The 27,476-nt window shown below is 42.4% G+C and overlaps 2 protein-coding genes across 2 annotated transcripts; one reads left to right on the top strand and one right to left on the bottom strand.

Annotated features, from left to right (window-relative positions):
* Nucleotides 1-4,598: 4,598 nt before the first annotated feature.
* LOC130115512 (protein NipSnap homolog 2-like) lies at nt 4,599-22,448 on the top strand. Its single transcript, XM_056283203.1, has 10 exons — nt 4,599-4,693; nt 10,016-10,155; nt 10,246-10,291; nt 12,651-12,745; nt 15,733-15,803; nt 19,756-19,896; nt 20,313-20,344; nt 20,737-20,831; nt 20,992-21,075; nt 21,318-22,448. The coding sequence occupies exons 1-10, from the start codon at nt 4,602-4,604 to the stop codon at nt 21,380-21,382; spliced, it is 861 nt and encodes a 286-aa protein (XP_056139178.1). The 5' UTR covers nt 4,599-4,601; the 3' UTR covers nt 21,383-22,448.
* Nucleotides 22,449-22,579: 131 nt separating this feature from the next.
* On the bottom strand, nt 22,580-26,246 carry psph (phosphoserine phosphatase). The gene is made up of 6 exons (XM_056283202.1): nt 26,041-26,246; nt 25,223-25,363; nt 24,899-25,033; nt 24,498-24,643; nt 23,311-23,459; nt 22,580-23,053 (listed from the first exon to the last, which is right to left on the bottom strand). The coding sequence occupies exons 2-6, from the start codon at nt 25,360-25,362 to the stop codon at nt 22,943-22,945; spliced, it is 681 nt and encodes a 226-aa protein (XP_056139177.1). The 5' UTR covers nt 25,363; nt 26,041-26,246; the 3' UTR covers nt 22,580-22,942.
* Nucleotides 26,247-27,476: the final 1,230 nt, after the last annotated feature.

The raw sequence follows: 27,476 nt of genomic DNA, 5'->3' as shown, positions 1-27,476 counted from the left end.
CACAGCATGTGAAGAATTCAAATGGTGGAAATTGTCTTCCATTTTCTTCTTTGTGCCTCGAACCAGCAGAAATCCATTTTTCTTGAACCGCATAGGGTAGTTTCGCAACTATGGGTTCAATCCCGTGTGCAGTATCCAGGCAGGACAGGGCTGGAAGGTATCCATCCTCCTTGGCACACTGTCATTCCATTAGCAACGCATGATAGTTTTCAGGCTTATCATCAAATTGATATAAACTTGAACTCACCAGGACACGCCGAGCTAAGTACTGTGCTAGGTGTTCAGTTGTGGGTGCACCGTGGTTAGCTATTGGCACTTTCTCCATATGGAGCCTGGTTTCCCCACTTTGTTTGCTGATGGCACATACAGATCATCAAAACCGTCTTTGGCTAACATAGGGTGACTAGTGTTGTTAGCATGTAATGGCTCATTTGGAAAAACAGAGGGCTGCCATCTTGTGGTGAAAGGATTGTTAGGGCTTACTTGAAAGGTGTCATTTGCAGAGGGCTGAAATGTTGAAGGGCTAACATTAATGACCGCTTGCGCTGGGGAGTCCGCAGGCGGATGGCTTTTTTGTATTTGTGGGTCAAAATGAGATTGGACATATTCTCTTGTTCGCTCCATTTTGTCTTCCTCTGATGGGCCTGCTTCATCCAGCCATCCAACCATCCATTATCTGAATGGCTTAAACTGTTCTCAGGGTCGTGGGAATGCTGGGGCCTATTCCAACAGTCATTGGGCAGCAGGCGGGGAGACACCCTGGACAGGCCGCCAGGCCATCACAGGGCCCGCCCACACACACACACACACACACACACACACACACACCTAGGGACAATTTAGTATGGCCAATTCACCTGACTTACATGTCTTTGGGCTGTGGGAGGAAACCGGAGCAAACTCACACAGACACGGGGAGAACACGCAAACTCCACACAGAGGACGACCCGGGATGACCCACCAAGGTTGGACTACCCCGGGGCTCGAACCCAGGACCTTCTTGCTGTGAGGCCACCGTGCTAACCACTGCGCCATCGTGCCGCCCCTACTTCATCCAATACAACACAATTTTCCATTGCATTAGCTGCTTCCCACACAGCCACTTCGGCTTCGGCAGCCGCTGCCTCTCCTCAGATAGCGAGCGTTTCTAGCTCAGCGTCCCTTCTTGCCTTTTCTGTCTGCGTTTCTAGGTCTTTCGCTGCTTTCTCTTTCTGGTATTCAGCTTCTCTGTCGGCTTTTTCTTTCTGTAACTTAGCCTCCTTAGCAGCTCTCTCTATTTTAGCTTTAGCTTCTTGGTCTGCAAATGCAAGGCGTACTTTAGCTGCCTCCACTTTAGCGCGAGCACGTGTTAATGAGCTAATTGTCGATGCAGATGACTTTGAACTTCTTCCACTCGCAACTGAAATCTTGTCGGTTTTTTTGCTTCCATCTTACCACGATGTACAACACCAGCTTTTCTTTGTCTTTTCACTATGTTGTCCTCACTACAGTGTAGGAACTGCAGCTATACAACTAGCTAAACTCTTTCTTGTAAAATGATTACTTGAGTCGTAGTGAGCTTTACACGTTGTTTACTGTGGCTCTTTACACCATCTTACACAAAGAGTGAAAACTGAAACGAAAACAATACAATCACCATCCTGTTGGTAGCATGCGTTTTTTTTTTCAAATGTAAATACATGTAAATAAACCCCTTTTAATTACAAACAAATCAAATGCTTTTTCATGTAAATAACTTTTTAACGTTAATTTATAAGTATAACAATGAAATTATTTACTCACGACATTGCATCTGTGGCGTTTACAGTGTGGGTTATCTCGTATTTCCTTGGGTTTGTAACTAAACGAACGCACGTGATAAACAAATTCAGCTGGCTTCCTCAACATGACAGAGGACTTGATGACTAACACTTATCAAAATAAAGGTCTTGTCAAAATAAAAGTCCACCCATCATTATGCCTTAAAGGCAACACATTAAACATTTATTGACATGCTACAGTATCAGAATAGAGAAAAAAAGTTTTTGTATTAACAGTAGTTTATTGGAATATGATTTTTTCACACACAGACATGGAGTTAGTCTAGACTTGAATTTATTTTGACAGGCTGTTATGTTTCGAAGACTATCGGACATTCACACACGTTACGTTTTTTTGTCGGGCTTCACATAGGTTTAAATTTAAAATTATATTTGGGGCTAGACTCAAAACGTAACGTGTGAGTTACATTTTGCCAGGCTTAAGCTCCGGCAAAATGACCTGGCGATGCCGATGGCTATGTATCTATCTATCTGTCTGTCTAGCTATGTATCTATCTGTCTGTGTATCTGTCTGTCTAGCTAGCTAGCTACATATCTATCTGTCTGTCTAGCTATGTATCTATCTGTCTAGCTATGTATCTATCTGTCTGTCTGTCTAGCTAGATACATATATAGCTATGTATCTGTCTGTCTATCCAGCTATGCATCTGTCTGTCTCTCTAGCTATGTATCTGTCTGTCTGTCTAGCTATGTACGCATCTATCTGTCTGTCTAGCTATGTATCTATCTGTCTGTGTATCTGTCTGTCTAGCTAGCTAGCTACATATCTATCTGTCTGTCTAGCTATGTATCTATCTGTCTAGCTATGTATCTATCTGTCTGTCTGTCTAGCTAGATACATATATAGCTATGTATCTGTCTGTCTATCCAGCTATGCATCTGTCTGTCTCTCTAGCTATGTATCTGTCTGTCTGTCTAGCTATGTACGCATCTATCTGTCTGTCTAGCTATGTCTGTCTGCTATATATCGATCTGTCTGTCTAGCTATGTATCTGTCTGTCTAGCTATGTATCTATCTGTCTGTCTGTATTGATCTGTCTGTCTGTCCAGCAATGTATCTTATCTGCCTGTCTAGCTATGTATGTCTGTCTGTCTGTCTAGCTATGTATCTATCTGTCTGTCTGTCTAGCTATGTATCTATCATTCTGTCTATCTATCTATCTATCTATCCATCTGTCTGTCTGTGTTAGAGAAATGATGTAGCGTGTATAAACACTGAGCATTGTCCAATGTATGTAACCTTGCACTGAAATGGAAAATTAAGTAGCCAAACCAAAAGGGCAAAACCGGAGATAATACAATCGCTCTTTGAATTCCCAGACATATTCATTTTCCCCAGTATAAATTTTCTCTGGCCAAAACGGCTCCCTTTGAAACACTCCCTTTGTGATTCATGTTTTAGGAATAAGTCAAATCCCTCAAAAACAGTTTGCTGAATTCCAGAGGAGGTAAGCATTCTTCTGAAGTCAAGTAAGTCTGAATCCTGTCAGATCTGTTTTCCATTTTTTTAATAATACATTAATCTGAATCCCCCTTAACTCATCCATACAATACGATTTACATCATCATACTGTGATTGCGGACTTGTTATGAAGTTCAGCAAAATTATAGTCTTGTGACCACTGGGCTAATTTTCCCTTTACAGTTGAAACAAAAGGCATCAACACCATCTGAAGCTGGACATGACGTCATTTTAGAGCACATGTCTTCATTAAATCTGTAAATACAACCTAAATACAAAATTATAACTACGGAGATTGAAAGGGAAAAAAAGTCAAAACTTTCTTCATGCACAGCAGATTGTTGTTGCTACAGTACAAAGGTTGAGTAAATTAACAAAAGATCGAAGATTTTTGAATACCCTGTCCGTGTTAATGGTCCTTGGCTTTACTGACACGAGAGCAGGTCAGCCGATGCATGGAAAGCTCTCCAAACAGGCTTACTGGGCACAGGCCCAGGGGCGCAAGGGGTCAGGGGCCCCTAAACTACAGTCGCTGTCGCTGCATAGTCGCTGTTATTGACTTTTCATTTCTCACTGCAGAGTTAAAGGACTCCGTCATTTGTATCATTAACAGCTCACTTTCACGGTTATTTTAGGGCTATGTCTTTGTTAATATTAAAGGTGGTTTAAACTGATCTCATTTTGTGCTTGAGAGAGGTGTGTTTCTTTTTTTTTCTTTTTTTGCTTGCTCTCCATAAGTATGCGTGGAAGGGGGTCTTTTAGGGATTTTTGCCCAGGGAGCTCATTGTCTCATAATTCATCTATGGACCTGACGACGTGAGGACTTTAAGGTTTGAGGATATATGAATAGAAACGGGTGATTGGGAGCCGTTCAAGGAGTCATTTGAATTATTGCCCAGCTCTGCTGTTGATAAAAATTTCACCTGGGTAATAAGTCTACATGAGAATCTGGGTTCCAACATTGTAAGCACATAATTATATGTGGCGCATTTAAAACGCACTGCTGTTTTGCCACATAGACAAAGTTGGGACAGGATGGGATTTAATTTCACTGGCCAGTTGAACAATGAGTCTCACGCTATGTGTGATTTGTGGAGTCACATCAGCCTGTTTTTTTATCATTGCCTTCTTTTTTAATCTGCACTTTCGCTTAATGTAAACCACGTTGCTTTGCCTTAAGATTGTTTGATTGACTGAGACGACGTCCAAGGCAGCACGGTACTCTGCTACCACCTAGTGTCCAGCTTTAGTAATAGCATGTCTTTTTTTTACTTTTTCTTTTTTCTTTCTTTCTTTTTTTTTTACATGAAGTGCGGAAGATGGCGACTCGAGTCCTTCACAGGATAAGCCATGGCTTGGATCGGGCAAGAAACGGCGTCCAGTCGCCAGGTCAGCTCTTCATTTGGAGCAGGTTCGGGAAAATTATCAATATGTTTAATCAGCATTCATTCAGGGTGACCCTGGCGACTGGGTAGTCTCGTTTTCATGGGGATCCTGTCCCCCCCCCCCCCCTTTACAATGGCTAGGATGCGGAACCGGTGTTCTGTCGATATGTGCTACCTTTGGAGAAGCGCTATTTAGCGGTTCTGCGCATGGTTAGGGTTAGGGATAGACTCTGCTATCGATTCGTGCTACGGTAGCATTTTGCGACCAGGCAGCATACATCGTCAGAACACCGGACAAGCTCTCGGTACTGTTCAATGGAGTGAAAATTCGGGACATTGTCTTGGATCCTGTAGAATGTAGATTATTAATGCGATAGTTTCAGGATTACTCTCGTCAATGATAAAAGAGGATAGCAAGACATTTAAACTTGCATGTGTAATCCCCCCCCCCCCTGCACTACCCGGCACGGCGCCAAGATTTCAATGTTGTATGGGCCAAAGTAATTTTGGCTGGGCCTTTTACTTACAGAGGAAAATACTGTTTGCCTTCCTTTGGCGGTTACCAGCTGGTAGTCTCGCTAAAACATTAATGACTGATGTGCTGTGGAATGCGACTAGCGCCTCTGGATGATTACGACACTTTTTAAATCTTTTCCTAAAACATTTTCGATGCCAAGATATCTTATTATTTACCCGCGACAGGTTGTATTTATTACAAGTGTTTCATGCGGGTATCATGTTTATTTTTTTAATGTGGATTGTAGACCAATACATCAATTCATTTGGATCACTGACATTTTAATTCTGTTTAAAGAAATACCATCTACTACTACTTTCGGCTGCTCCCGTTAGGGGTCGCCACAGCGGATCATCCGTTTCCATTTCTTCCTGTCTTCTGCGTCTTCCTCTGTCACACCAGCCACCTGCATGTCTTCCCTCACCACATCCATAAACCTCCTCTTTGGCCTTCCTCTTCTCCTCTTCCCTGGCAGCTCCATATTCAGCATCCTTCTCCCAATATACTCAGCATCTCTCCTCCACACATGTCCAAGCCATCTCAATCTTGCCTCTCTTGCTTTGTCTCCAAACCGTCCAACCTGAGCGGTCCCTCTTATATAATCGTTCCTAATCCTGTCCTTCTTCGTTACTCCCAGTGAAAATCTTAGCATCTTCAATTCTGCCACCTCCAGCTCCGCCTCCTGTCTTTTCGTCAGTGCCAATGTCTCCAAACCATATAACATAGCTGGTCTCACAACCATCTTGTAAACTTTCCCTTTAACTCTTGCTGGTACCCTTCTGTCGCAAATCACTCCTGACACTCTTCTCCACCCACTCCAACCTGCCTGCACTCTCTTTTTCACCTCTCTACTGCACTCCCCGTTACTTTGGACAGTTGACCCCAAGTATTTAAACTCAGATGTCTTTGTCACCTCCACTCCTTGCATCCTGACCATTCCACTGTCCTCTCTCTCATTCACGCATAGGTATTCCGTCTTGCTCCTACTGACTTTCATTCCTCTTCTCTCCAGTGCATACCTCCACCTCTCCAGGCTCTCCTCAACCTGCACCCTACTCTCGCTACAGATCACAATGTCATCCGCGAACATCATCGTCCATGGAGACTCCTGCCTGATCTTGTCCGTCAACCTGTCCATCACCATTGCAAACAAGAAAGGGCTAAGAGCCGATCCTTGATGTAATCCCACCTCCACCTTGAACCCATCCGTCATTCCAACCGCACACCTCACCATTGTCACACTTCCCTCATACGTATCCTGCACCACTCCTACATACTTCTCTGCAACTCCTGACTTCCTCATACAATACCACACCTCCTCTCTCGGTACTCTGTCATAAGCTTTCTCTAAATCTACAAAGACACAGTGCAACTCTTTCTGGCCTTCTCTATACTTCTCAATCAACATTCTCAAAGCAAACATCGCATCTGTGGTGCTCTTTCGTGGCATGAAACCATACTGCTGCTCGCTGATCGTCACCTCTCCTCTTAACCTAGCTTCTATTACTCTTTCCCAAATCTTCATGCTGTGGCTGATCAACTTTATACCTCTGTAGTTGTTACAGTTCTGCACATCGCCCTTGTTCTTGAAAATCGGTACCAGTATGCTTCTTCTCCACTCCTCAGGCATCCTCTCACTTTCCAGGATTGTGTTAAACAATCTAGTTAGAAACTCCACTGCCATCTCTCCTAAACATCTCCATGCCTCCACAGGTATGTCATCAGGACCAACTGCCTTTCCATTCTTCATCCTCTTCATAGCTGCCCTCACTTCCTCCTTGCTAATCCGCTGAACTTCCTGATTCACTATCCCTACATCATCCAACCTTCTCTCTCTCTCATTTTCTTCATTCATCAGCCCCTCAAAGTATTCCTTCCACCTTCTTAGCACACTCTCCTCGCTTGTCAGCACATTTCCATCTCTATCCTTGATCGCCCTAACTTGCTGCACATCCTTTGCAGCTTGGTCCCTCTGTCTAGCCAATCGGTACAAGTCCTTTTCTCCTTCCTTAGTGTCTAATCTGTCATACAACTCACCATACGCCTTTTCCTTTGCCTTTGCCACCTCTCTCTTTGCTTTACGCTGCATCTCCTTGTACTCCTGTCTACTTTCTTCATCTCTCTGACTATCCCACTTCTTCTTTGCCAACCTTTTCCTCTGTATAATTTGCTGTACTTCCTCATTCCACCACCAAGTCTCCTTGTCTTCCTTCCTCTGTCCTGATGACACACCAAGTACCTTCCTAGCTGTCTCCCTCACTATTTCTGCAGTGGTTTTCCAGCCATCTGGCAACTCTTCACTACCACCCAGTGCCTGTCTTAACTCCTGCCTGAACTCCACACAACAGTCTTCCTTCTTCAACTTCCACCATTTGATCTTCGGCTGTGTCTTCACTCGCTTCCTCTTCTTGGTCTCCAAAGTCATCCTACAGACCACCATCCGATGCTGCCTGGCTACGCTCTCCCCTGTCACCACCTTGCAGTCTCCAATCCCTTTTAGATGGTGCCTTCTACATAAGATATAGTCCACCTGTGTGCACTTTCCTCCACTCTTGTACGTCACCCTGTGTTCCTCCCTCTTCTTGAAATATGTATTCACCACAGCCATTTCCATCCTTTTCGCAAAATCGACCACCATCTGTCCTTCCACATTTCTCTTCTTGACTCCATACTTTCCCATCACCTCCTCATCACCTCTGTTCCCTTCACCAACATGTCCATTGAAGTCCGCTCCAATCACCACTCTCTCCTCCTTGGGTACCCTCTCCACCATGTCGTCCAACTCACTCCAGAATTCTTCTTTTTCATCCATCTCACACCCAACTTGCGGGGCATATGCGCTGATAACATTCAGCAATAAACCTTCAATTTCCAGCTTCATACTCATCACTCTGTCTGACACTCTCTTCACCTCCAGCACGCTCTTGACATACTCTTCCTTCAGAATTACCCCTACCCCATTTCTCCTCCCATTCACACCATGGTAGAAGAGTTTGAACCCACCTCCGATACTCCTGGCCTTACTCCCCTTCCGCCTGGTCTCTTGCACACACAGTATGCCTACCTTTCTTCTTTCCATCATGTCAGCCAGCTCTCTCCCTTTACCAGTCATAGTGCCAACATTCAAAGTTCCAACTCTCACCTCCACATGCCTACCCTTCCTCCTCTCTAGCTGCCTCTGGACATGCTTTCCTCCTCTCCTTCTCCTTCGCCCAACAGTAGCATAGTTTCCACCGACACCCTGCTGGTTAACAGTACCGGTGGCGGTCGTTGGTAACCCGGGCCTCGACCGATCCGGTATGTAAGTCTTATTTATGATCCGCATATTTCATTTGGCAAAGATTTTACGCCGGATGCCCTTCCTGACGCAACCCTCCCCATTTGTCCTGGCTTGGGACCGGCACTAAGGATGCACTGGCTTGTGCATCCTCAGTGGCTGGGTTTAAAGAAATACCATCTAGTTTGGATAATCTGGCTGCATTATTATTTGTTTAAATCGATTGCGGAGAGAGAGTGGCGCACTGCGCTGTCAATTCATAAGCCTGTCTCAACAGAAACGGTCTATGCCTTCAAAGCACTATAGACACCATCAAGTCAGGCAGGAATTTTAGATAGATTTTTCAAACAAGTTTTTTTTTTTGGCGATATGCTGCTGAACAAGGTTGGTGCTAGAATGCATCATCCGGCGGGGGGTGGGAGGGAACTCCACTGCACGTCATCAAATGCTCACAGCGGAATCGACCAATCTTATGATTGTGTAGGGGCTAGTTCGGTTTAGGAACAGCGGGAAACAGTAGATTGACGTTAGACGCAGCTCGGGTCTTCGGCCCTCGTGCGCGCTCGCTTGTCCAGGTCCTGAGCCTGCGGCCTCGCTCCTTAGACGCAGCTCGGGCCTTCGGGCCTCGCGCCTTTACTAACCAACCCTATGTCAACGTGGATTGTAAAAAAAAAACACACAGCTAAATAACTGTAAAGCTAGCGTTAAACTACGCTAGCTAGCAACATAATCCGTGACGTCATATGTAGTCGAAGGACCCCGAGTCGACATTGGTCATGAGCATTTGATGACGTGCAGCGGAGTTCCCTCCCTCCGGACGATGCATTCTAGCACCAACCGCTGAACAACCTCTGTACCGTGACGTGCGTGCGCGTGTTTAACGGGCCTGGGCCAACATAAAATGGCCTGTTGTGATTGGTCCAGATTTCACACATGATAGTAAGCCTAATAAATGTTGTCTTATACTTTTTTCTTTTTTTTTTGGGAAGGGAAACTTTTTTAGTCTTTGTGTATTTAAAAATAAAAGTTAAGAAATATCTGTTCCCCCAATCATGTAGGATGGACCTGTTGTACAAGTGGGCAGGCCCAGGTCCGTCAGGCCCAGCCACAACGCTGCGCCTGTGCACTATAAATGGTGAAGCTCTTAACTTAAATGAGGTTTTAAGTGGATGTGAAAGGTGCATATTACATTGTCCTGGCCATAGTCACTAAACTAACTAGCTGTAACACAGAGATGTGACATGGTGAAATACCCTTTTTCCTTTTACAATCTACTGTATGTTATTGCTGTGGGTCTACAAAAGACAGCTGCCATCCTCAGCGTGATATACCTCATAGCACTAACCCTGAAATGATGAGTAACCACATTTATGATCACAGAAACAGGCCACATGAATTATATATATTTAGACTTTGTGTGGAATTTGGGTGCAGATGAATGTTTGTAGGATTGAAAGAATTAGCTACCCAGTTTGAAGATACTGTAGCCTGCTATGAATAAGATTTTTTTTTTTACCAAAACTGCTGTTCATTATTAAGTCTCATTATTTTTAGGGGATTTTCAACTTCAAGTACCAGAAACAGAGATGACAGCTGGTTCAAGTCACTATTTGTGAGGAAAGTTGATCCACGGAAAGATGCACACTCCAACCTGTTGACCAAAAACGAGGAGAGCAACCTGTACAAAATTCAGTGTAAGCAGCCCTCACAAATTTTAGACTTCAAAATCAAGCATATTTACTTTTATTAAACAGGGAGAGTCTCTAACTTAATTTTCTTGGCAGTCCATAATGTCAAGCCAGAGTGCCTGGATGCATACAACAATCTCTGGTAAGTTTGGTCTGTTTTAATTTAACCAAAGTCTTTCTGAATTAGTGATTAAATAGCAGAAAAGACGTAACCTAGTAGTAGTAACAGCAATGGCTAGCTGGGTACTGTGTTAAGCAGTGTCCTGTTCAAAAATGTCTGTGCCTCTATTCCTGTGAGGTGATTGACATCCAAGCATGGCTCCAGTCCATCAGAGAAAGGTTTTGCTGATACCTAAGATGACTGTGGAGAGGCCTTTCACATGTAGATAATGGTCAAACATACTTTTTTAGAAGAAGAAGAAGAATATAATGATGATTGTTATTGTAACTTTGCTGTTTAAAACACACTGATTTCGGCCGAGTTATAGTTACAAAAAGTAAAACTGACCAGAATCTACGTGTGAGTTCCATGGTGTTATAAAGTGTACTGCTTCATTTGTGTGTGGGTGTGGGTGTGGACATTTTGGCCAGTCCTCACTTCTATAAGGGTCTATTTTAGGGTTAGGACTTGAGTTTAGGGCTAGAGTTAGAATAAGGATCAGGTTAGGGTAAGAGTTAATGTTAAGCAAGTACTTATGATATTTAAGGTTGGGGTTAAGGGCTAGGGAATGAATGTAGTCAACGAGGGTCCTCATAGCTACAGTATAGCCTCATAGCTATAGTACACAGGGTCTGCCTCTGGGTTGCGTAGTCTATTCCATTGCCTACCAACACGGGGATCGCCAGTTAAAATCCCCGTGTTACCTCCGGCTTGGTCAGGCGTCCCTACAGACAAAATTGGCAGTGTCTGCGGGTGGGAAGCCAGATGTGGGTATGTGTGCTGGATGCTGCACTAGCGCCTCCTCTGGTAGGTCGGGGCACCTGTTCAGGGGGGAGGGGGAACTGGGGGGAATAGCGTGATCCTCCCACACGCTATGTCCCCCTGGCGAAACTCCTCTCTGTCAGGTGAAAAAAAGCGGCTGGCAACTCCACATGTATCGGAGGAGGCATGTGGTAGTCTACAGCCCTCCCCGGATCAGCAGAGTGGGTAGAGCAGTGACTGGGATGGCTCGGAAGAGTGGGGTAATTGGCCAGATATAATTGGGGAGAAAAAAAAGGGGGGGGAATTCCCCCCCCCAAAAAAAGTATGCAGGGTGCAAACTACAGGGGAGCCAGGGGAAGCTTGACTCCTCTTAATAAGGCATGAGCTCCCCTGAAAACATGACTTGTGAGATTTTTTGGGGGGGAGGGGGGAGTCTCTAAAATATTGACAATATGCTATTTTTGCCATGCATTTCTATTTTTCTGTATCTTCATCAGTTTGGGTCATGCGTAAAATTAGGCTACTTTTAACGTAGGATTTATGCACTGGAGTAATCGATTCATCACTAATTCACTCTAATAAAGATACTGGCATGCATGCTATTCTTGCTATCACCATTAAGGCATGGCAGCACAATAACTCACTTTAACTCAAAAGATCAGGAAGAAAAAAGAAACTTGCTTAGTTCTACTCAGTCTGTGTGCCAAATCGCCATTATTCATTTCTGTTTTGTAGTCAGCATACAGATATGTCAAAAAGAAAACAAGGAACCTTACTAGCAAATTTTGAAGTTACCAAAAAATCTAAGCCAATTGACTCCAAAGAGCAACCAGAGCCAGAGGCCTCTGTGGTCAATTCTGTTTTAAGGTAAATGCTTTTCCCAATTAACTGTATTATTCACTGTTAGCACTTTATGTGATGGGTGTTGATGAGAACTGGATCCTTTTTAGGTAGCCTGGCCTATTTTTTTTGGCATTTACAATGCTCATGCATGTGTGTTGTTATAGGCTGGTTTGTTGATACGTGACCCTCGCATTTGATGTCTTAATTGCACCAAGAAATTATTGTGTATTTGGTGGGTAACTTTAACTGTTGTTGATGAAGACTCGGTCCCTTGTAGGCAGTCTGGCGTGCTCTATTTTTGATTTAATGCTCATGATACATTTGTGTTTTGCTATTTGACCTATCTGTGTCTTATTTGTGCCAATAAACTATAGAATACAGTCTAGAGAGTATACTGTGCTCTGCTTTAGTTGGCCATATTGTATCATACTGTGATATTTGGTTTTGATACCCATGTGGGTACCCTTGCTGACATAAAGCAAGTAGGCCTACATGCTTGCAGCTATGAATGTTTCTTTGAAACAAGAGTCACAGTAAGTCCTCTTTTTGAGGCACGCGCAAGTGCCATGGTATAGTTAGCACACTGGAAGTACCTGTGTGTGTGTGTGTGTGTGTGTGTGTGTGTGTGTGTGTGTGTGTGTGTGTGTGTGTGTGTGTGTGTGTGTGTGTGTTTGGTTTTGGGTAGGGAAGGAACTGAGATTTGGTCAAATTGTTGTTGTTTTTTCATTCATCACAGTGAAGAAGTTTTGCCATCCATCCATGCTGATAAGTACTACCCCTGTGAGCTCGTTGGCACCTGGAATACCTGGTATGGAGAGCAAGACCAGGCTGGTAGGACTGTCTAGCCTAATTACATATATCAACCACATTACCTGTCAAATGTTACATGTAAACACCACTCATTCAAGTACACTGTTGCTGAATGCAATTGTGAATAGGTGGGAAATGAGTCAGACTATGACTGACCAAACTGGTTCTGTATGCCATAAAAATTATTGTTCCTGAACTACAAGGTGTAGACCTAATAATGGAAAACCCACATTCAAATAGACTTAAATTCTGAAGAAGACACACCACAATTGCAAAAGTAGCCACACAAATGAGTAATCAAACACAAAATTGATGTTTGTGTCAACTTCAACAGTAGACTTTGGGTTAGTCCTTTTATATGCTGGTTTTCAAAGCAACAAGAAGCACCTAACAGTTCCAAAGAAACCAACTTACAAGAGCATTGTTTAAAATTTGCAGAATGATTAAATGCGGGAAAGGAAAGCGTATTACAAATCATGACAAGATACACTAAACACAGACAAGCTGCATGAGCAGCAGTGTTCATATATCAAAACTCCAAAGCTGAGATAGATTGTTGTTTAACTGGATAATTAATATATCAACTATATATGTGTGTATGTATATATATATATATATATATATATATATATATATATATATAGTATATATATATCGAAACTCCATAGCTAAGATAGATTGTTGTTTAACTGGATAGTTAACTAAAAACTATAAGTGCAGCCTCAAAAATGATCACAGTATACAGTTGACTTATTCTCAACAAAAACTGTGAACTGTACAAAGATGGTATTTGTGTCAGCACCATCATTTGGAAACAGTTTCTAACAAAGCACAATGCACAGAGGTACATAACCTGGTATAACAAAACAGAGAACCCTGAGAAGTGATGTTGATGAGTCATTCTTCATCTAATGGGATTCGGTTTCGGGAAAAACAGAAGATGCCTTCAACCCATGATACTTGTCATTTGGTGTCATTAGGTTTAGTTTGGCATTGGTTATATAATGGCAAAGATATAAAAAGCCATGTTATTGGATCAGATGCACTTAACAAATCCAAAGAGACCATCTTAAAGACGCACTGTTTAAAAATTGTGAAACGGGTGCACCAGATCCTGTAATGTGGCTTTGTATATCTTTGCAATTATATAATAATTTTATTTGTACAGTGCTTTTCAAAATACTCAAAGACGCTTTATATATGTTAAAATAAACATAAAAGCAACACACCAAAAGCATAAAACACACAACATAATCACACATTAAAAGCCATTCTGAAGAGGTGAGTTTTGAGTAGTGAGTTGAATATGGACAGATGGGTGCAGTCGCTGATGTGGGGAGGGAGTTCCGAAGAGAGGGGGCAGCAATGGAGAAGGTTCTATCTCCCCAGGTCCAGTGCATGGTCCTGTGTGGTGGAGACAGGTGGTTGACATCAGAGGAGCAAAGGCTTCAGGAAGGAGTATGGTAGTGGAGGAGGTCAGTGAGGTAGGAGGGGGCCTGGTTATAGAGGGATTCATGAGTGAGGAAAAGGACTTTGTATTGGATCCGTTGTGGGACAGGGAGCCAGTGGAGATCCTGGAAGACGGGTGATGTGGTCACGGGAGCGGGAGTGGGTGAGGAGGCAGGCAGCAGAGTTCTGGATGTACTGGGTTTGTTTAGGACTTTGGATGATGAGCTGTAGAGAATGCTATTGCAGTAGTCAATTCTGGATGAAATGAAGGCATGAATCAAGGTTTCAGCAGCAGAAAAGGAGAGTGATGGGCAGAGATGAGCTATTTTTTAGGTGGAAAAAGGCTGTTCTGGAGATTTGATTGACATAGTGTTCAAAGGAGAGGTTGCTGTTGAAAATGAGTCCGAGTTTACGGGATTGAGTCCACGTGGATCTTACCAAGAATGCAGGAAGTCAGTGCAACAATCGATAATTGGGTAAGAGTCCATAAAACAGGCAAACCATGAAACAATTAGAATCAAAATGGTCTCTTGGAGTTCTTAAAAGGTAAGCAGAGTGGGGTGTCCGTGTAGCGTAGCGGTCTATTCTGTTGCCTACCAACACGGGGATTGCCGGTTCGAATCCCCATGCTACCGCCGACTTGGTCGGGCGTCCTTACAGACACAATTGGCCGTGTCTGCGGATGGGAAGCCGGATGTGGGTATGTGTCCTGGTCGCTGCACTAGCACCTCTTCTGGTCAGTCGGGGCACCTGTTCAGGGGGGAGGGGGAACTGGGGGGAATAGCGTGATCCTCTCACGTGCTACGTCCCCATGGCGAAATGCCTCACTGTCAGGTGAAAAGAAGCAGCTGGCATCTCCACATGTATCAGAGGAAGCATGTGGTAGTCTGCAGCCCGCCCCAGTTCAGCAGAGGGGGTGGAGCAGCAACCAGGATGGCTCAGAAGAGTGGGGTAATTGGTGGGATACAATTGGGGAGAAAAAGGTGGAACGAGCAAAAAAAAAAAAGTAAGCAAAGCCACAAACAAACAAACTGCAGCTGGCAACCGGAACCGGAAGAATGTCTTATAACGGTCTTTTAAAGTCTATGGTCCTACACCATATATGAATATATGACCAATGCAGAACAATCACTGAACCTAATGACATGTTGCAAATAATCTTACCTCATAATTTTACCATTATCCAATATTATGATGTCCCCACTGTGGTAAACCAATCCAATAACCATTCCCTGAACACCGCAATGTAGTCAGCGTAATCCATTCAAAGATGCTTAAATGAAACAGTTTTTACCTCACTAATTTGTAGAGGTGGAAAGAGTACCTAAAATTCATATTTGAGTGAAAGTAGATACTTTACCAGAAAATCACTTTGGGAAAAGTGAAAGTCACCTATAAAGATATGATGTGAGTAAAAGTCCTAAAGTATGATAGTAAATGTACTTAAGTCATAGAAGGGTCAAAGCTGACATTTGAATGTAAGTGGCTGGCTGGAAACCATTGCTTCCACTGTGGACAGTTTGTATGATGTTGTCCATTAATTTTCTTTCTTCCGCCAGTTCATTTGTGGCGGTACAGAGGCGGTTACCCAGCTCTCACTGAGGTGATGAACAAGCTGAGGCAGAATAAGGTGAAGACACATGCACATCACATGCAGTGTTTATTATCGCTACAGTTAAGTGTTAGAATTAGGGCTAGGCAATATAGCCGATAAATAATATTGCGATAAAGGCTATATTGCGATGCACAATATGTATCTCAATCTTTTGCAATGTCCTATAAAGAAGTTTATAAATGCTCAATTTAACCCTTTGATGCATACAATCACACCAGTATGATAATTCTAGTAGTCCCTGCAACATACAGTGCATCTGGGAAGTATTCACACCCCTTCACTTTCCCCACATTTTGTTATGTTACAGCCTTATCCCAAAATGGATTAAATTCCTTTTTTTCTCATCAATCTACACACAACACCCCATAATGACAAAGTGAAAAAGATTTTGAAGAAATTTTTGCAAATTTATTAAAAATAAAAAACTGAAAAATTGCATGTACATAAGTATTCACACCCTTTGCTATGACACTCAAAATTGAGCCCAGGTTCATCCTGTTTCCAATGATCATCCTTGAGATGTTTCTACGTCTTGATTGGAGTCCACCTGTAGTAAATTCAATTGATTGGACATGATTTGGAAAGGCACACACCTGTCTATATAAGGTCCCACTGTTGACAGTGCACGTCAGAGCAGAAACCAAGCCATGAAGTCAAAGGAATTGTCTGTGGACCTCCGAGACAGGATTGTATCGAGGCACAGATCTGGGGAAGGGTACAAAAAAATTTCTACAGCTTTGAAGGTCCTGAAGAGCACAGTTGTCTCCATCATTCGTAAATGGAAGAAGTTTGGATCCACCAGGACTCTTCCTAGAGCTGGCCGCCCAGCCAAACTGAGCAATCAGGGGAGAAGGGCCTTGGTCAGGGAGGTGATCAAGAACCCGATGGTCACTCTGACAGAGCTCCAGCGTTCCTCTGTGGAGATGGGAGAACCTTCCAGAAGGACAACCATCTCTGCAGCACTCCACCAATCAGGCCTTTATGGTAGAGTGGCCAGACGGAAGCCTCTGCTCAGTAAAAGGCACATGACAGCCCACTTGGAGTTTGCCAGAAAGCACCTAAAGGACTCTCAGACCATGAGAAACAAGATTCTCTGGTCTGATGAAACCAAGATTGAACTCTTTGGCCTGAATGCCAAACGTCACGTCTGGAGGAAACCAGGCACCGCTCATCACCTTGCTAATACCATCCCTACAGTGAAGCATGGTGGTGGCAGCATCATGCTGTGGGGATGTTTTTCAGCAGCAGGAACTGGGAGACTCGTCAGGATCGAGGGAAAGATGAATGGAGCAAAGTACAGAGAGATCCTTGATGTAAACCTGCTCCAGGACCTTAGACTGGGGCGAAGGTTTACCTTTCAACACGACAACGACCCTAAGCACACAGCCAAGACAACAAAGGAGTGGCTTCGGGACAAGTCTGTGAATGTCCTTGAGTGGCCCAGCCAGAGCCCAGACTTGAACCCCATTGAACATCTCTGGAAACACCTGAAAATAGCTGTGCAGCGACGCTCCCCATCTAACCTTACAGAGCTCGAGAGGATCTGCAGAGAAGAATGGGAGAAATACCCCAAATATAGGAGTGCCACGCTTGTAGCTTCATACCCAAGAAGACTTGAGGCTGTAATCGCTGCCAAGGGTGCCTCAACCAAGTACTGAGTAAAGGGTGTGAATACTTATGTACATGCAATATTTCAGTTTTTTATTTTGAATAAATTTTCAAAAATTTCTACAAAACCTTTTTCACTTTGTCATTATGGGGTATTGTGTGTAGATTGATGGGGAAAAAAAGGAATTTAATCCACTTTGGAATAAGGCTGTAACATAACAAAATGTGGGGAAAGTGAAGGGGTGTGAATACTTTCCGTATGCACTGTATGTCTACATGAAAACATTTTTATTCATATTCATTAGTGGTTTCTATTGGAATTTTAAACTTGCCTGCAAAAAGGGGGAAATCACAACCAAGTTAAATTTAACAAAACAGTGTTTATTCAAATCAGGCAATTGCACACATAGTAGTGATGTGCGGGCCAGGGTTTTTTAATACCCGCACCCACTTGACCCGTTATGAGAGTCAATCCACACCGCCAAACCCACTAAAATATGTGATAATTAACCATCCGTACCCAATCTGACCTGCAAACCTCCAAATTTAGCCTAGGCTACAGCAAAGTGAGCAGTGTTGTACTATTTCCTTTTTGAGCCGTTTGCCCAGCATAATACACAGATTGCAAGGCATACCTATTGTATCCTAGCCTAATAGTGTCTGGATCTAGGCTGCTAAATAAACAGACGAATTGTTCCAAATGATCTTCTTTATTGTTGAATAGCAGCAAAACAAGTAACCCTTCATTAAAGTCATGAACTCTTTCTCTCTCTCACTCACACACACACACACACACACACACACACACACACAAGCAAGCATCTTCTTTCTGTCCAAGAAAAAGAGTTGACGGTGTAAACAAAATCTACAAATACCACTTGGGGAAAAAACTCATAGGTGAAGCCCCAACACGTGGCCCAGTGGTTAGCACTGTTGCCTCACAGCAACAAGGTCCTGGGTTCGAACCTCAGGCCGTCTCAGGTCCTTTTTGTGTGGAGTTTGCATGTTCTCCCTGTGTCTGCATTGGTTTGCTCCGGGTGCTCCAGTTTCCTCCCACCATCAAAAGACATGCATGTTAGGGTTAATACTCCTGTCTGAGCCCCTGACCGAGGCATGGCAAGAAGAACTGGAGTTGGACCCCAGACACTGCACGGCAGCTGCCCACTGCTCCTAGCTACACAACTAGGATAGGTTAAATGCAGAGGAGGGATTTCCCCACAGGGATTAATTAAGTACATCTTAATCTTAAAACACATGCATTAACCAAAACCACAATCGCAAATAGATGATAAAGCTGCTTGCATGCGTGCATGTGTGTGTTTGAGAGAGGGAGAGTGTGACAGAGAGAGGAAGAGAAGGTAAACTAGTAATGCAAGCCTAGCCTATTGCACAAAATGTTTCTGCAAGTTAGCCTAATTATAACATACTCGGAAAAATTGCTTTGTCATTTCTTGACCTGCACGCCCGAACCGCTGATATTATCTAGTAACCTTACCCGAACCCACCCGACCCACAGTCATCCCACAGGTCAACCCGCAAGTCCCACGGGTTGTGGGTCAACCCGTGCATCACTAACACATAGGCTTTTAACAGCTGTTACATGAAAATAAATAATGGCATGATGTAGGCCTATATACTGTAGCCTTGTTCTATAGATATCAAGCTCAACAAAGACCCTTTACAACAAGCACGAAACCGTCCAGACCCACGGTGCTATTTGTTGTCGTTATTTGTTGTCCTCCGTGTGTCCAGTCCATGCATCAGTTGAGAGCATGTCCTACTAAAGTTCCCTGCTAAACGTCCCTCTCAGGTCATCCATGAGTGAGTGAGTGACCACAATTTGTGACGCATAGCCCACGGCCGCAGTTGTGCATGCGGTGTGGGAAAAACAGCTCAAATATGGTTTCTTTTTGGAACCAATTTGTCCACCTCCATCTTCTATTACTGTTTCCGAACTTAACACATATAAACTTGCTTTGACGCTTCACTTCTTTCGCTCTCTCCAGGCTCTTTCCCTGTTCCCTCCAGATACAAAAACACACACCTCACATATATACGTCACACACACTCATGCAAGAGAATGGCCTGGATGGGTGGGCAGGTGTGTGCAACGTATGTATGTGAGTTTTTGTCTTGTGTCTGTGAGAGGGAGAGAAGCAAAAGGCAAAAGTGAGTCTCATGCTGGCAACTGAAAAAAAATTACATGACAATTTCTACTCTATCTCACATAGAACAAGCCACAATACATTGGATATATTTAATACGTCATCAACCCCTAGTTAGAACAGTGCCACATTATCTACCAGAGAATGGTAGCCAGTGGTTGAGCCTTGATGATTTGGCATCTGTCTGATTGCAGGAGTTTATGGGGTACAGGAAGGAACGGGGCGAGATGCTGCTGTCTCGTAGGAACCAACTTCTTTTGGAGTTCAGTTTCTGGAATGAGCCCGTACCCCGAGAGGGCCCCAACATCTATGAGCTCAGGTCCTACCAGCTCAGGGTAAGAACCAGAGTCAAGACATTATTCCATCAAGGGTGTTGATTTATAAGAGGGTTTTGCAAGCAGCTTTGCCCAAACATACTTGGCTCCCAAGTTTTCTCCTACAACCTAAAAATGTCTTCCAACATGAAAAAACACCTTAGTATTTTTTCCACAATAAGCATTGATTCATTAAATCTAAGAGTCAGCCTATTTAGTTTGATTAAGGAATAGTGAGTGATGGCTTTTTATTGAGAGGAGATATACTTACAGGCAGTGTTGCATTGCTCAGTGAATACTTAGTTCGCAACTCTACATATTTTTTGCACAGATGAATTTACTTTGGAAATGAATATTGAAATGAAAATGGAAGTGTAATTTGTAGAATTTCTAGACAATATGAAAACCCTTATTCCTCTCTGTTCTTTTTATTCTAGCCAGGAACCATGATAGAGTGGGGTAATTACTGGTAAGACAGCCTGGTTTCATTTGAATCACTCAACTGTATTTACAGAACAGTTGGACTACATGAAAGTCCCAGATCAAACACTCATTAATAACAGTTACTCCACAGAGAGAACCTAATTTTACCCAATAGGAACAAATTGTATGGTTGCTTTCTGCCCTATATTCCTGGCTATTAACGACTACTGTCCTGTTACTGAAGTTGTATATAAAAACATTATGAGCACAATCCAAATATGCAAAATAAAAACGGTCCAAAGTAAATTAAGGAATAATATTTAAATCTATGGACTGTGGACAGTAATATGACAGTATCATATGACAGACAGTAATAGACAACCATGAGATGTTGGTAGTGTTTGCTTGGGTTTTGCGTACAGTTGCTTTGTTCAACAGGGCCAGGGCCATTGGATACCGACAGCACAACAGGGAGGCTGTGGGAGGGTTTTTCTCCCAGATTGGCAATCTTTACATGGTGCATCACCTCTGGGGTAAGGGCAGTTTAAGGATAGTTCCATGCAGAATTGTGTATTAACAAAACCAGCATCCATATAGGAAAGCTCCAGACATGAAGGTTCTTAATGTTAAAATGGACCATAACCCTCATCTGTATGTAGCCTTATTGTGTACATAATCTGTTGTTCATTGCAGCTTACAAAGACCTTCAGTCCAGAGAAGACACGAGGAACGCTGCCTGGCAGCATGAGGGGTGGGATGAGGCAGTGTATTACACAGGTGAGAAAAAAAAATGCTCCAAGCATACACCAGCTCATACACCAATCAAAAGATATTTCCTCATATACTTAGGCCTTAAGCCCTCGTCTTGAAAAACAGGTTGAACCTGGATTTGCTTTTCAACCTAGCCAAGACTGCTCACTATCAAATTGATATAACTTATATGGACAAATGCATTTAACTGTGTAGACATACAAAGTCAGTTCTAAATCAGATGCTGTTGTGTTGCCTCCTTTCTCCAGTTCCTCTTATTCAGCATATGGATTCCAGGATTATGATTCCAATGAAGGCCTCCCCGTTGCAGTGACGTGAAAAGCCAGCTGGAAGCTTGGATCAAAAATAGAACCCCTTAAAATGTCACATCCATCCAAAAACTCCCTGCTGTGGTCTCATCGTCTTGTCAATGTTGCCAGCCAACACTCCCTCTGCTGATTTTTTTTTTTTTTTGCTTGCCTTTGCACTAGCTGACAATTTTAGTACTTCAAACCTATAAACTGTTAGTCTGAAATGTTTCTGTTGCTAAATACTCAACCTATCACAGTAAAACAGGAACCAATAGGCCTTGAGAATACAGTTTTTGTTCACAAAAACAATCTTTTTCTAACCTCCTGATAGTCACATAACCCAGAAGTATGTCCAGCATGCTTTGCCGCATTAGAAATGGCTGAGAGAGAAAGCTTTGATCTAATTTTAGAGTCAGCTGAAGTGTTGCTTAATAAAAGCAGTGGGGGAAGGGGCAAAGACATGGCAAAGTACTGCTTTTGCTCACTGTACAGTGCAATTGCTATTTATTTAAATAATGTAAATATTGAATAAATTGATTAGATCAATTACAGGTGTATTTCAAATCTACACCTTCTGTATATGTGAGCAATGACATTCTTGAGCCGAGAGAAAGAGGACTGTATATTCTCTGGATAGGATATAGTTCTGTTATAAAGCTAGTAATTTTTAGCACAGCAGATGTTTTAAATGTGTTGTATGAATTCAGTGTGTGAATTTCATTGAGGTCTACTATCCTTTTTTCTTCTTTTTTTTTTTGTTCCAAAGTGTTCATAGTAATGGCATTTTGTGGCCGTTGTTCCTGAGGTTTCCCCGACATTTGCCATAAGCTTGATGTTTTGCTGTACTGTGTTGGTGAATGTGGCTTTTACTTTTTATTTGTGATGACTGCATGCCCAGTCGGTAGAAACATGTTCAATATAATATAACATGTTTTAGTGGGGCATAATGATCAATTACTCTCAGCATGAAAGCACTGGTCGCAATCATCAACAACTGTTGTTATATACACACTCATGTAGTATACTGTTTTTCAGAGATGTCATTGTTGACATGGGCATGCTTTTTCCAAAGGACAATTCATGGGGAACAAGATTAAAGGGTTGGTAAAATTGCCAACACAAATTAAAGTAGCTCACTACTTCCTTAACATGCTCTTCCTGTGTTTTATGCCATTTTTATAGAACTAGTTCAGAAAAGGATCTCAGTCACCACAAATGATACATATATATGTATTTTATGGTCCTTAGTATTAATATAGAACAAACATCTATTTCTCATTACGCACACTTTTATATGCATTAGTTATTCTAAACACTTAATTCCATGATGGAAAAAAATGCAAAAACAATGAAATTCCTCCATATGGACTCCATTTGGTTATTTTTCTAGTATTCTCCATTATAAAAATCAAGAGGGTAACATCCCAAAAAGGTAAAAATTGAATCACTATTTTAGTGTAAAAATTTTCATTCATTATAAAATCTACTGACTGTATGAGTTGAAGAAACAAACGTACCATAGATAAAGCTATTAAGTGCAAATAAAACACGTGTTAAAAGTTAGTAACGGTATGTTCTCTCTTTTAGATCTTCTCCAGTTCCTTTAGGAGTTCTCCAAAGCTTGTGGCGTACCACGAACACCTCTCCTTCACCTGTGGCCTGGTGACGTTTCCACCAAATCCAATAAAGGCACTCTGAAAGACATTTAAGCATAAATCACCTGACATGTTTCACTGATTCGCAAGAAAACTTGCCAAGATCTTATATCAAACCTGCAAGCATGCATTCTTGTAATTGACAGATCGAAAGCAAAAAGTGTGCAGAATACTAATAGCTTCCCTTTTACCTGTAGACACCTGCAGGGTTTAATGGGACTCCCTAAGTAAATAAAAGAAGTATAACATGTATAGAACACCGGTGTGTGTCACGGTCTAAAGGGACGGACACTCACAGCAGGAGGGCAGGCCTCTAGGTCTGTGGCTCCATCTCCAATCATCACTACAGTCTTGAAGCCGTACTGCTCCTTCAGCATGCCGATTACCTTGCCTTTCCCACCACTCTCTGCTGTGGGCTGACTTTCATCAAAACCGGCATACTCACCTGAATGAATAAAAAGCTGTTTACAGGAATACTGTAGCAATATTCAGGATTCAAGGCATCAAAGTACACTTGCAGTAGCTCCAAAGATTACTGGGATGTCAAGTGTTTTTTTCTTCTGATAAGGACACCAATTCAGATTCTACATTGAAAGAGGGCCAAGTAGGCACAATAGCAAACTATAATAACCCCCCTTTTTTTCTTCTTTACAACCTGGGCCTTATTTTTGTTGTTTTTATCATTTATGTATTGATTATATCATTTTCCTCACCAGATTCATTTTGGAGATTTTGGGCAGGGGACCATTGCTAGACTAAGCTTTACCATGTGTCTTGCAGGACAACATAACACAAGCCTTAAACCTGTCCTTTCAAGAACAACAAAAAAACCTAGTACCTCAGTTAGACTGTGTGCATGATTTCCCAATATCCATGGCTGTGTAGTTTATCAATGGTTACGACAACCTACGGAAAGTAAGGTCAATCTTGTTTGACAATCAAGTTGAACCAGGAAGTAGCACAGCAGTGCAACACTTCCAAATGGATGGTTTTGTAATTGGTTTAATTGGACAGTTGAAACATGTCTGACACTCATGTTCCAATACCCATAAGAAGCCAGCTACGTCCAGAGTAGTTTCCGTATCATAAATCAGCACAATGATGCCATGAAGTGAAATAATATATATGCACAATTGCACAAACTACGAGAACAAGATCCAGATTGTAAAAAAAAATGGAACTACCCTTTGAGTAAAATGTTGTGGAAATCTTATTAGAGGGACTATTTGATCCTCAAAAAAGGAGGGAAAAAAGCATGAAATGTTTGATACTTAAAGAAAAAAAATCAGGTAGTTTTGGTTATTGAGAACTTGCAAGCATGAATAGTCAAATTCTTTTTTAGAGGTCGATTCAAACTCCATTCTTGTACACTAATGGGTAAAGATAACCCATCTATGACTGCAGCTTAAAATCCATCTACATTGCTCCACTGTTCTTGTATCAGACCTTCTCAGCACTCATAACAATCTGACTCTGCCCTTACCATTGAAGTAGAACTTAAGGCGGTTGGCATAGACATGATGGAGAGGAATGTTGAGCTGAGTAGCCACGTGCTCCACAATGCAGCGGAAGCCACCCGAAATGAGGAACACCTTTATGTTGCGCTGGTGTAGACTGTCCACGAGTTCTCTGAACAAAGACAAGAGATGGGCTGACCATTTACTGGAGATGAAATCAAGATGATACACTTGTTTGCTTATGTTCATTTGATCTTCTAGTTTTGTACACTGTACTGGGGTACATTATCATTCAGACCAGATTTTTTTCCCCAGTGCCCTTGTTTCAAGCGGAAAAACAAGGTCAGCTCAATGGCTCCTACAAAAATAAGCATACAGATATTGATTATAAAACATGGCTTCATCAAACTGGAATCTACACACTTACTTAATACCTGGTGTCAACTGAGGTGGATGGTCTGTTATCAATTTGTTCACTTGTTCTCTAGAGCAACGGATGATGCCGAGACGCTCAGTAAGAGCCGTCTTGAATGTCACTGACCCACCCATAGCCTTGCGAGTCCTGAGAAGCAATAGCAACACAGAAAAGCACAATTCTATGACCAAATTCACTGCTGCCAGACATAACAGTAAGATAAAGGTGCCCTTTCCAACAGACACATGCAAAGTACGGCAGAAAGCGTGGATTTCTTCCTGATGTAATAGTACTCATGTAATATCACTATGGATGGGCATTTCGGTGGGAGCATACATTTCAGTGACAGCATCCCCCACACCGCAGAATTTGGCAAGTTCATCGATGCCCTCTTCTTTGATAACTGTGCTGTCCACATCGAAACAGACAGCCTCTGCTCTCCTGAAGATTTCCTTTGTTTGTGATAGTGTTGTCATGCTGGAAAAATACACGAAAAAAGAAAAACCCACCATGAGACACTCTAAATCAATACCTGCGTTCTGCTCTAGGTCTTCAACTGCAAGGTTTAGTTATGTTTGCATAGCTTTTAGGATCAATTAGGCAAGAAGCTTCTCACTGAGCATGTGGAGCATCTGAGGGCATATTAGTCCATTAGACTTCAGCTGACACAGTAATTGGTCACGAACTAGACATAATGTGGTAACGTGAGGTCTATAATTTCCAACGCGACTGTCTGCCCCTAACTCTGTTGAAAGTACATCAAGTGACAAATTGAAAGTGATGAAAAAATGTGCCGCCAGTTGTTAGTAAAAAGGATCTTTTTGAATCACTAGAGGTTATTCTAAATGGCATAGTACTAACAGCGGCGTGCGTCTTGTATATTAAAATGCGTGACATAACTGATGCTCGGTGAATGGTCATTTTGTACCGGTGTTGCGTCACCCCATACATAAAGCAGGGATGTAACTAGCGTACATTAACTTTAAAGGTACACGGAGGCAAAGTCATCATATTCAACGGATCTATTTCTCCTTGATTGGCAATACTTGGCAAACGACCGTGGAGCACTGTAGGCGAGTGACACCGAATATCAATGCTAGGCACTAGCTAGAAACCCCTTTAGCTTCATATATGTATGCGATAGATGAACTTACCTGTCCGGTGCAATCCGTTTCGCCCGATGTTTTTATGCAGCCCTTTTCTTCTAGTGTTGAAAGTGCCACAGTGCTGCTCAGGAGGCACAATTAGGCCACCGTCTCTAGAAAAGTAATAAAATTATGCAAATTTTTCTATGCTTCTTACTGGTAACCACAGCGTTGATGGGGCACGAACAGCAGTAACAGCATTGAGCGAAGCACCAGTCCCGTGAGTTCGGCACCACTTCGACGCTGAGCCAATCCGAAGAAAGCCGGCGAGAGAGGCCCCGCCCCTTAAACGGTGGCGACGCTAATAACGGTTGCGATATCATTGTCCTCTAAAAGTGAACGTCTCACTGAAAATTAAAGGGAAATTTTGCACACATTATCTACTTTATAATCTATTAATCACCCATCAAATCAATTAAATTAAAAAAAATATTTAATTTGAACCCGTTTTATGCCCCTCGCGTTATTGGCCCATGTTTCTCGCCATGTTTATTGACAGTAGCCTGAACCAATCACAATAGAGGAACTTTATTCTCGTTGCACCAACTGTCCAATAAACGTCTTTACACGTGGACGTTGGATTTACAGAAATAAAGAGCACTTTTAAGCACCCATTGAAGGAAAGTTGGCAAAAGCAATGGGAGGAAGAGAGGAAAGGACGATGGTTTTACAGAGTTCAAAGGAAAGTGGGAGAAATTAGGTGTGCAGGAAGGAAAAGGAGAGATGAGACAATAATTTCAAGAATCAGATTTGGACACACTGGACTAAACAGTATACTTTTCAAAATAGGCAAACACAATACAGGCAGATGTGACTACTGTGGGCAAGAAGAAACATTAGAGCATGTTATGATATATTGTCAGAAATATGACGCAGAAAGAAGGCGTCTGACTCAAAATCAAATCAAATCAATTTTATTTGTATAGCCCAATATCACAAATTACAACTTTGCCTCAGTGGGCTTAACAGCAACACAACACCCTGTCCTTGGGCCCTCTCATCGGATAAGGAACAACTCCCTAAAAAAAAATCCTTTAACAGGGAGAAAAAATAGGAAGAAACCTCAGGGAGAGCAACAGAGGAGGCTCTCTCTCCCAAGACGGACAACAAAACCTCAAAAAAATAAACATACAATTTTATTTAGTGGATATTCTACAGAAGAATTCAACTGAGTGTTATAAAATCTTGTTTCAGTTTCTTAGAGTAGCTAATTTAATTAAGATTTGAGGGGGTTTTTCGGGGGGGGTAGCGTAAATAAGAGTCTTATCCATACCAGCTGTTGGCGGTAATGCACCATACCAGGTGGTGGCGGTAATGCATAATTTCGTCGTTTGCCAACCGCCAATAAACACCAAGAAGAAATAGAAGACGCAGAAGAAGAAGGAGGAGGACGCTGGATTAGACTAGACGAGCGTACATTCCGGAAATCCAAACCGACATGTTTG

This window comes from Lampris incognitus, chromosome 7 (assembly GCF_029633865.1).
Source record: "Lampris incognitus isolate fLamInc1 chromosome 7, fLamInc1.hap2, whole genome shotgun sequence".
Lineage (NCBI taxonomy): Eukaryota > Metazoa > Chordata > Actinopteri > Lampriformes > Lampridae > Lampris > Lampris incognitus.
The sequence above is the reverse complement of the archived record's forward strand: the minus strand, read 5'-3'. Positions and strand labels throughout refer to the sequence as shown.

Excerpts from the sequence above, each read along its gene's own strand:
- psph (XM_056283202.1), bottom strand. The coding sequence starts at position 25,362 with ATGACAACACTATCACAAACAAAGGAAATCTTCAGGAGAGCAGAGGCT. Across the intron at positions 25,034-25,222 it reads GGGGATGCTGTCACTGAAAT|GACTCGCAAGGCTATGGGTG; the intron begins GTATGCTCCCAC and ends ATTGCTTCTCAG. Across the intron at positions 23,460-24,497 it reads CCTTAAGTTCTACTTCAATG|GTGAGTATGCCGGTTTTGAT; the intron begins GTAAGGGCAGAG and ends TTATTCATTCAG.
- LOC130115512 (XM_056283203.1), top strand. The coding sequence starts at position 4,602 with ATGGCGACTCGAGTCCTTCACAGGATAAGCCATGGCTTGGATCGGGCA. Across the intron at positions 4,694-10,015 it reads CAGCTCTTCATTTGGAGCAG|GGGATTTTCAACTTCAAGTA; the intron begins GTTCGGGAAAAT and ends CATTATTTTTAG. Across the intron at positions 20,832-20,991 it reads CATGGTGCATCACCTCTGGG|CTTACAAAGACCTTCAGTCC; the intron begins GTAAGGGCAGTT and ends TGTTCATTGCAG.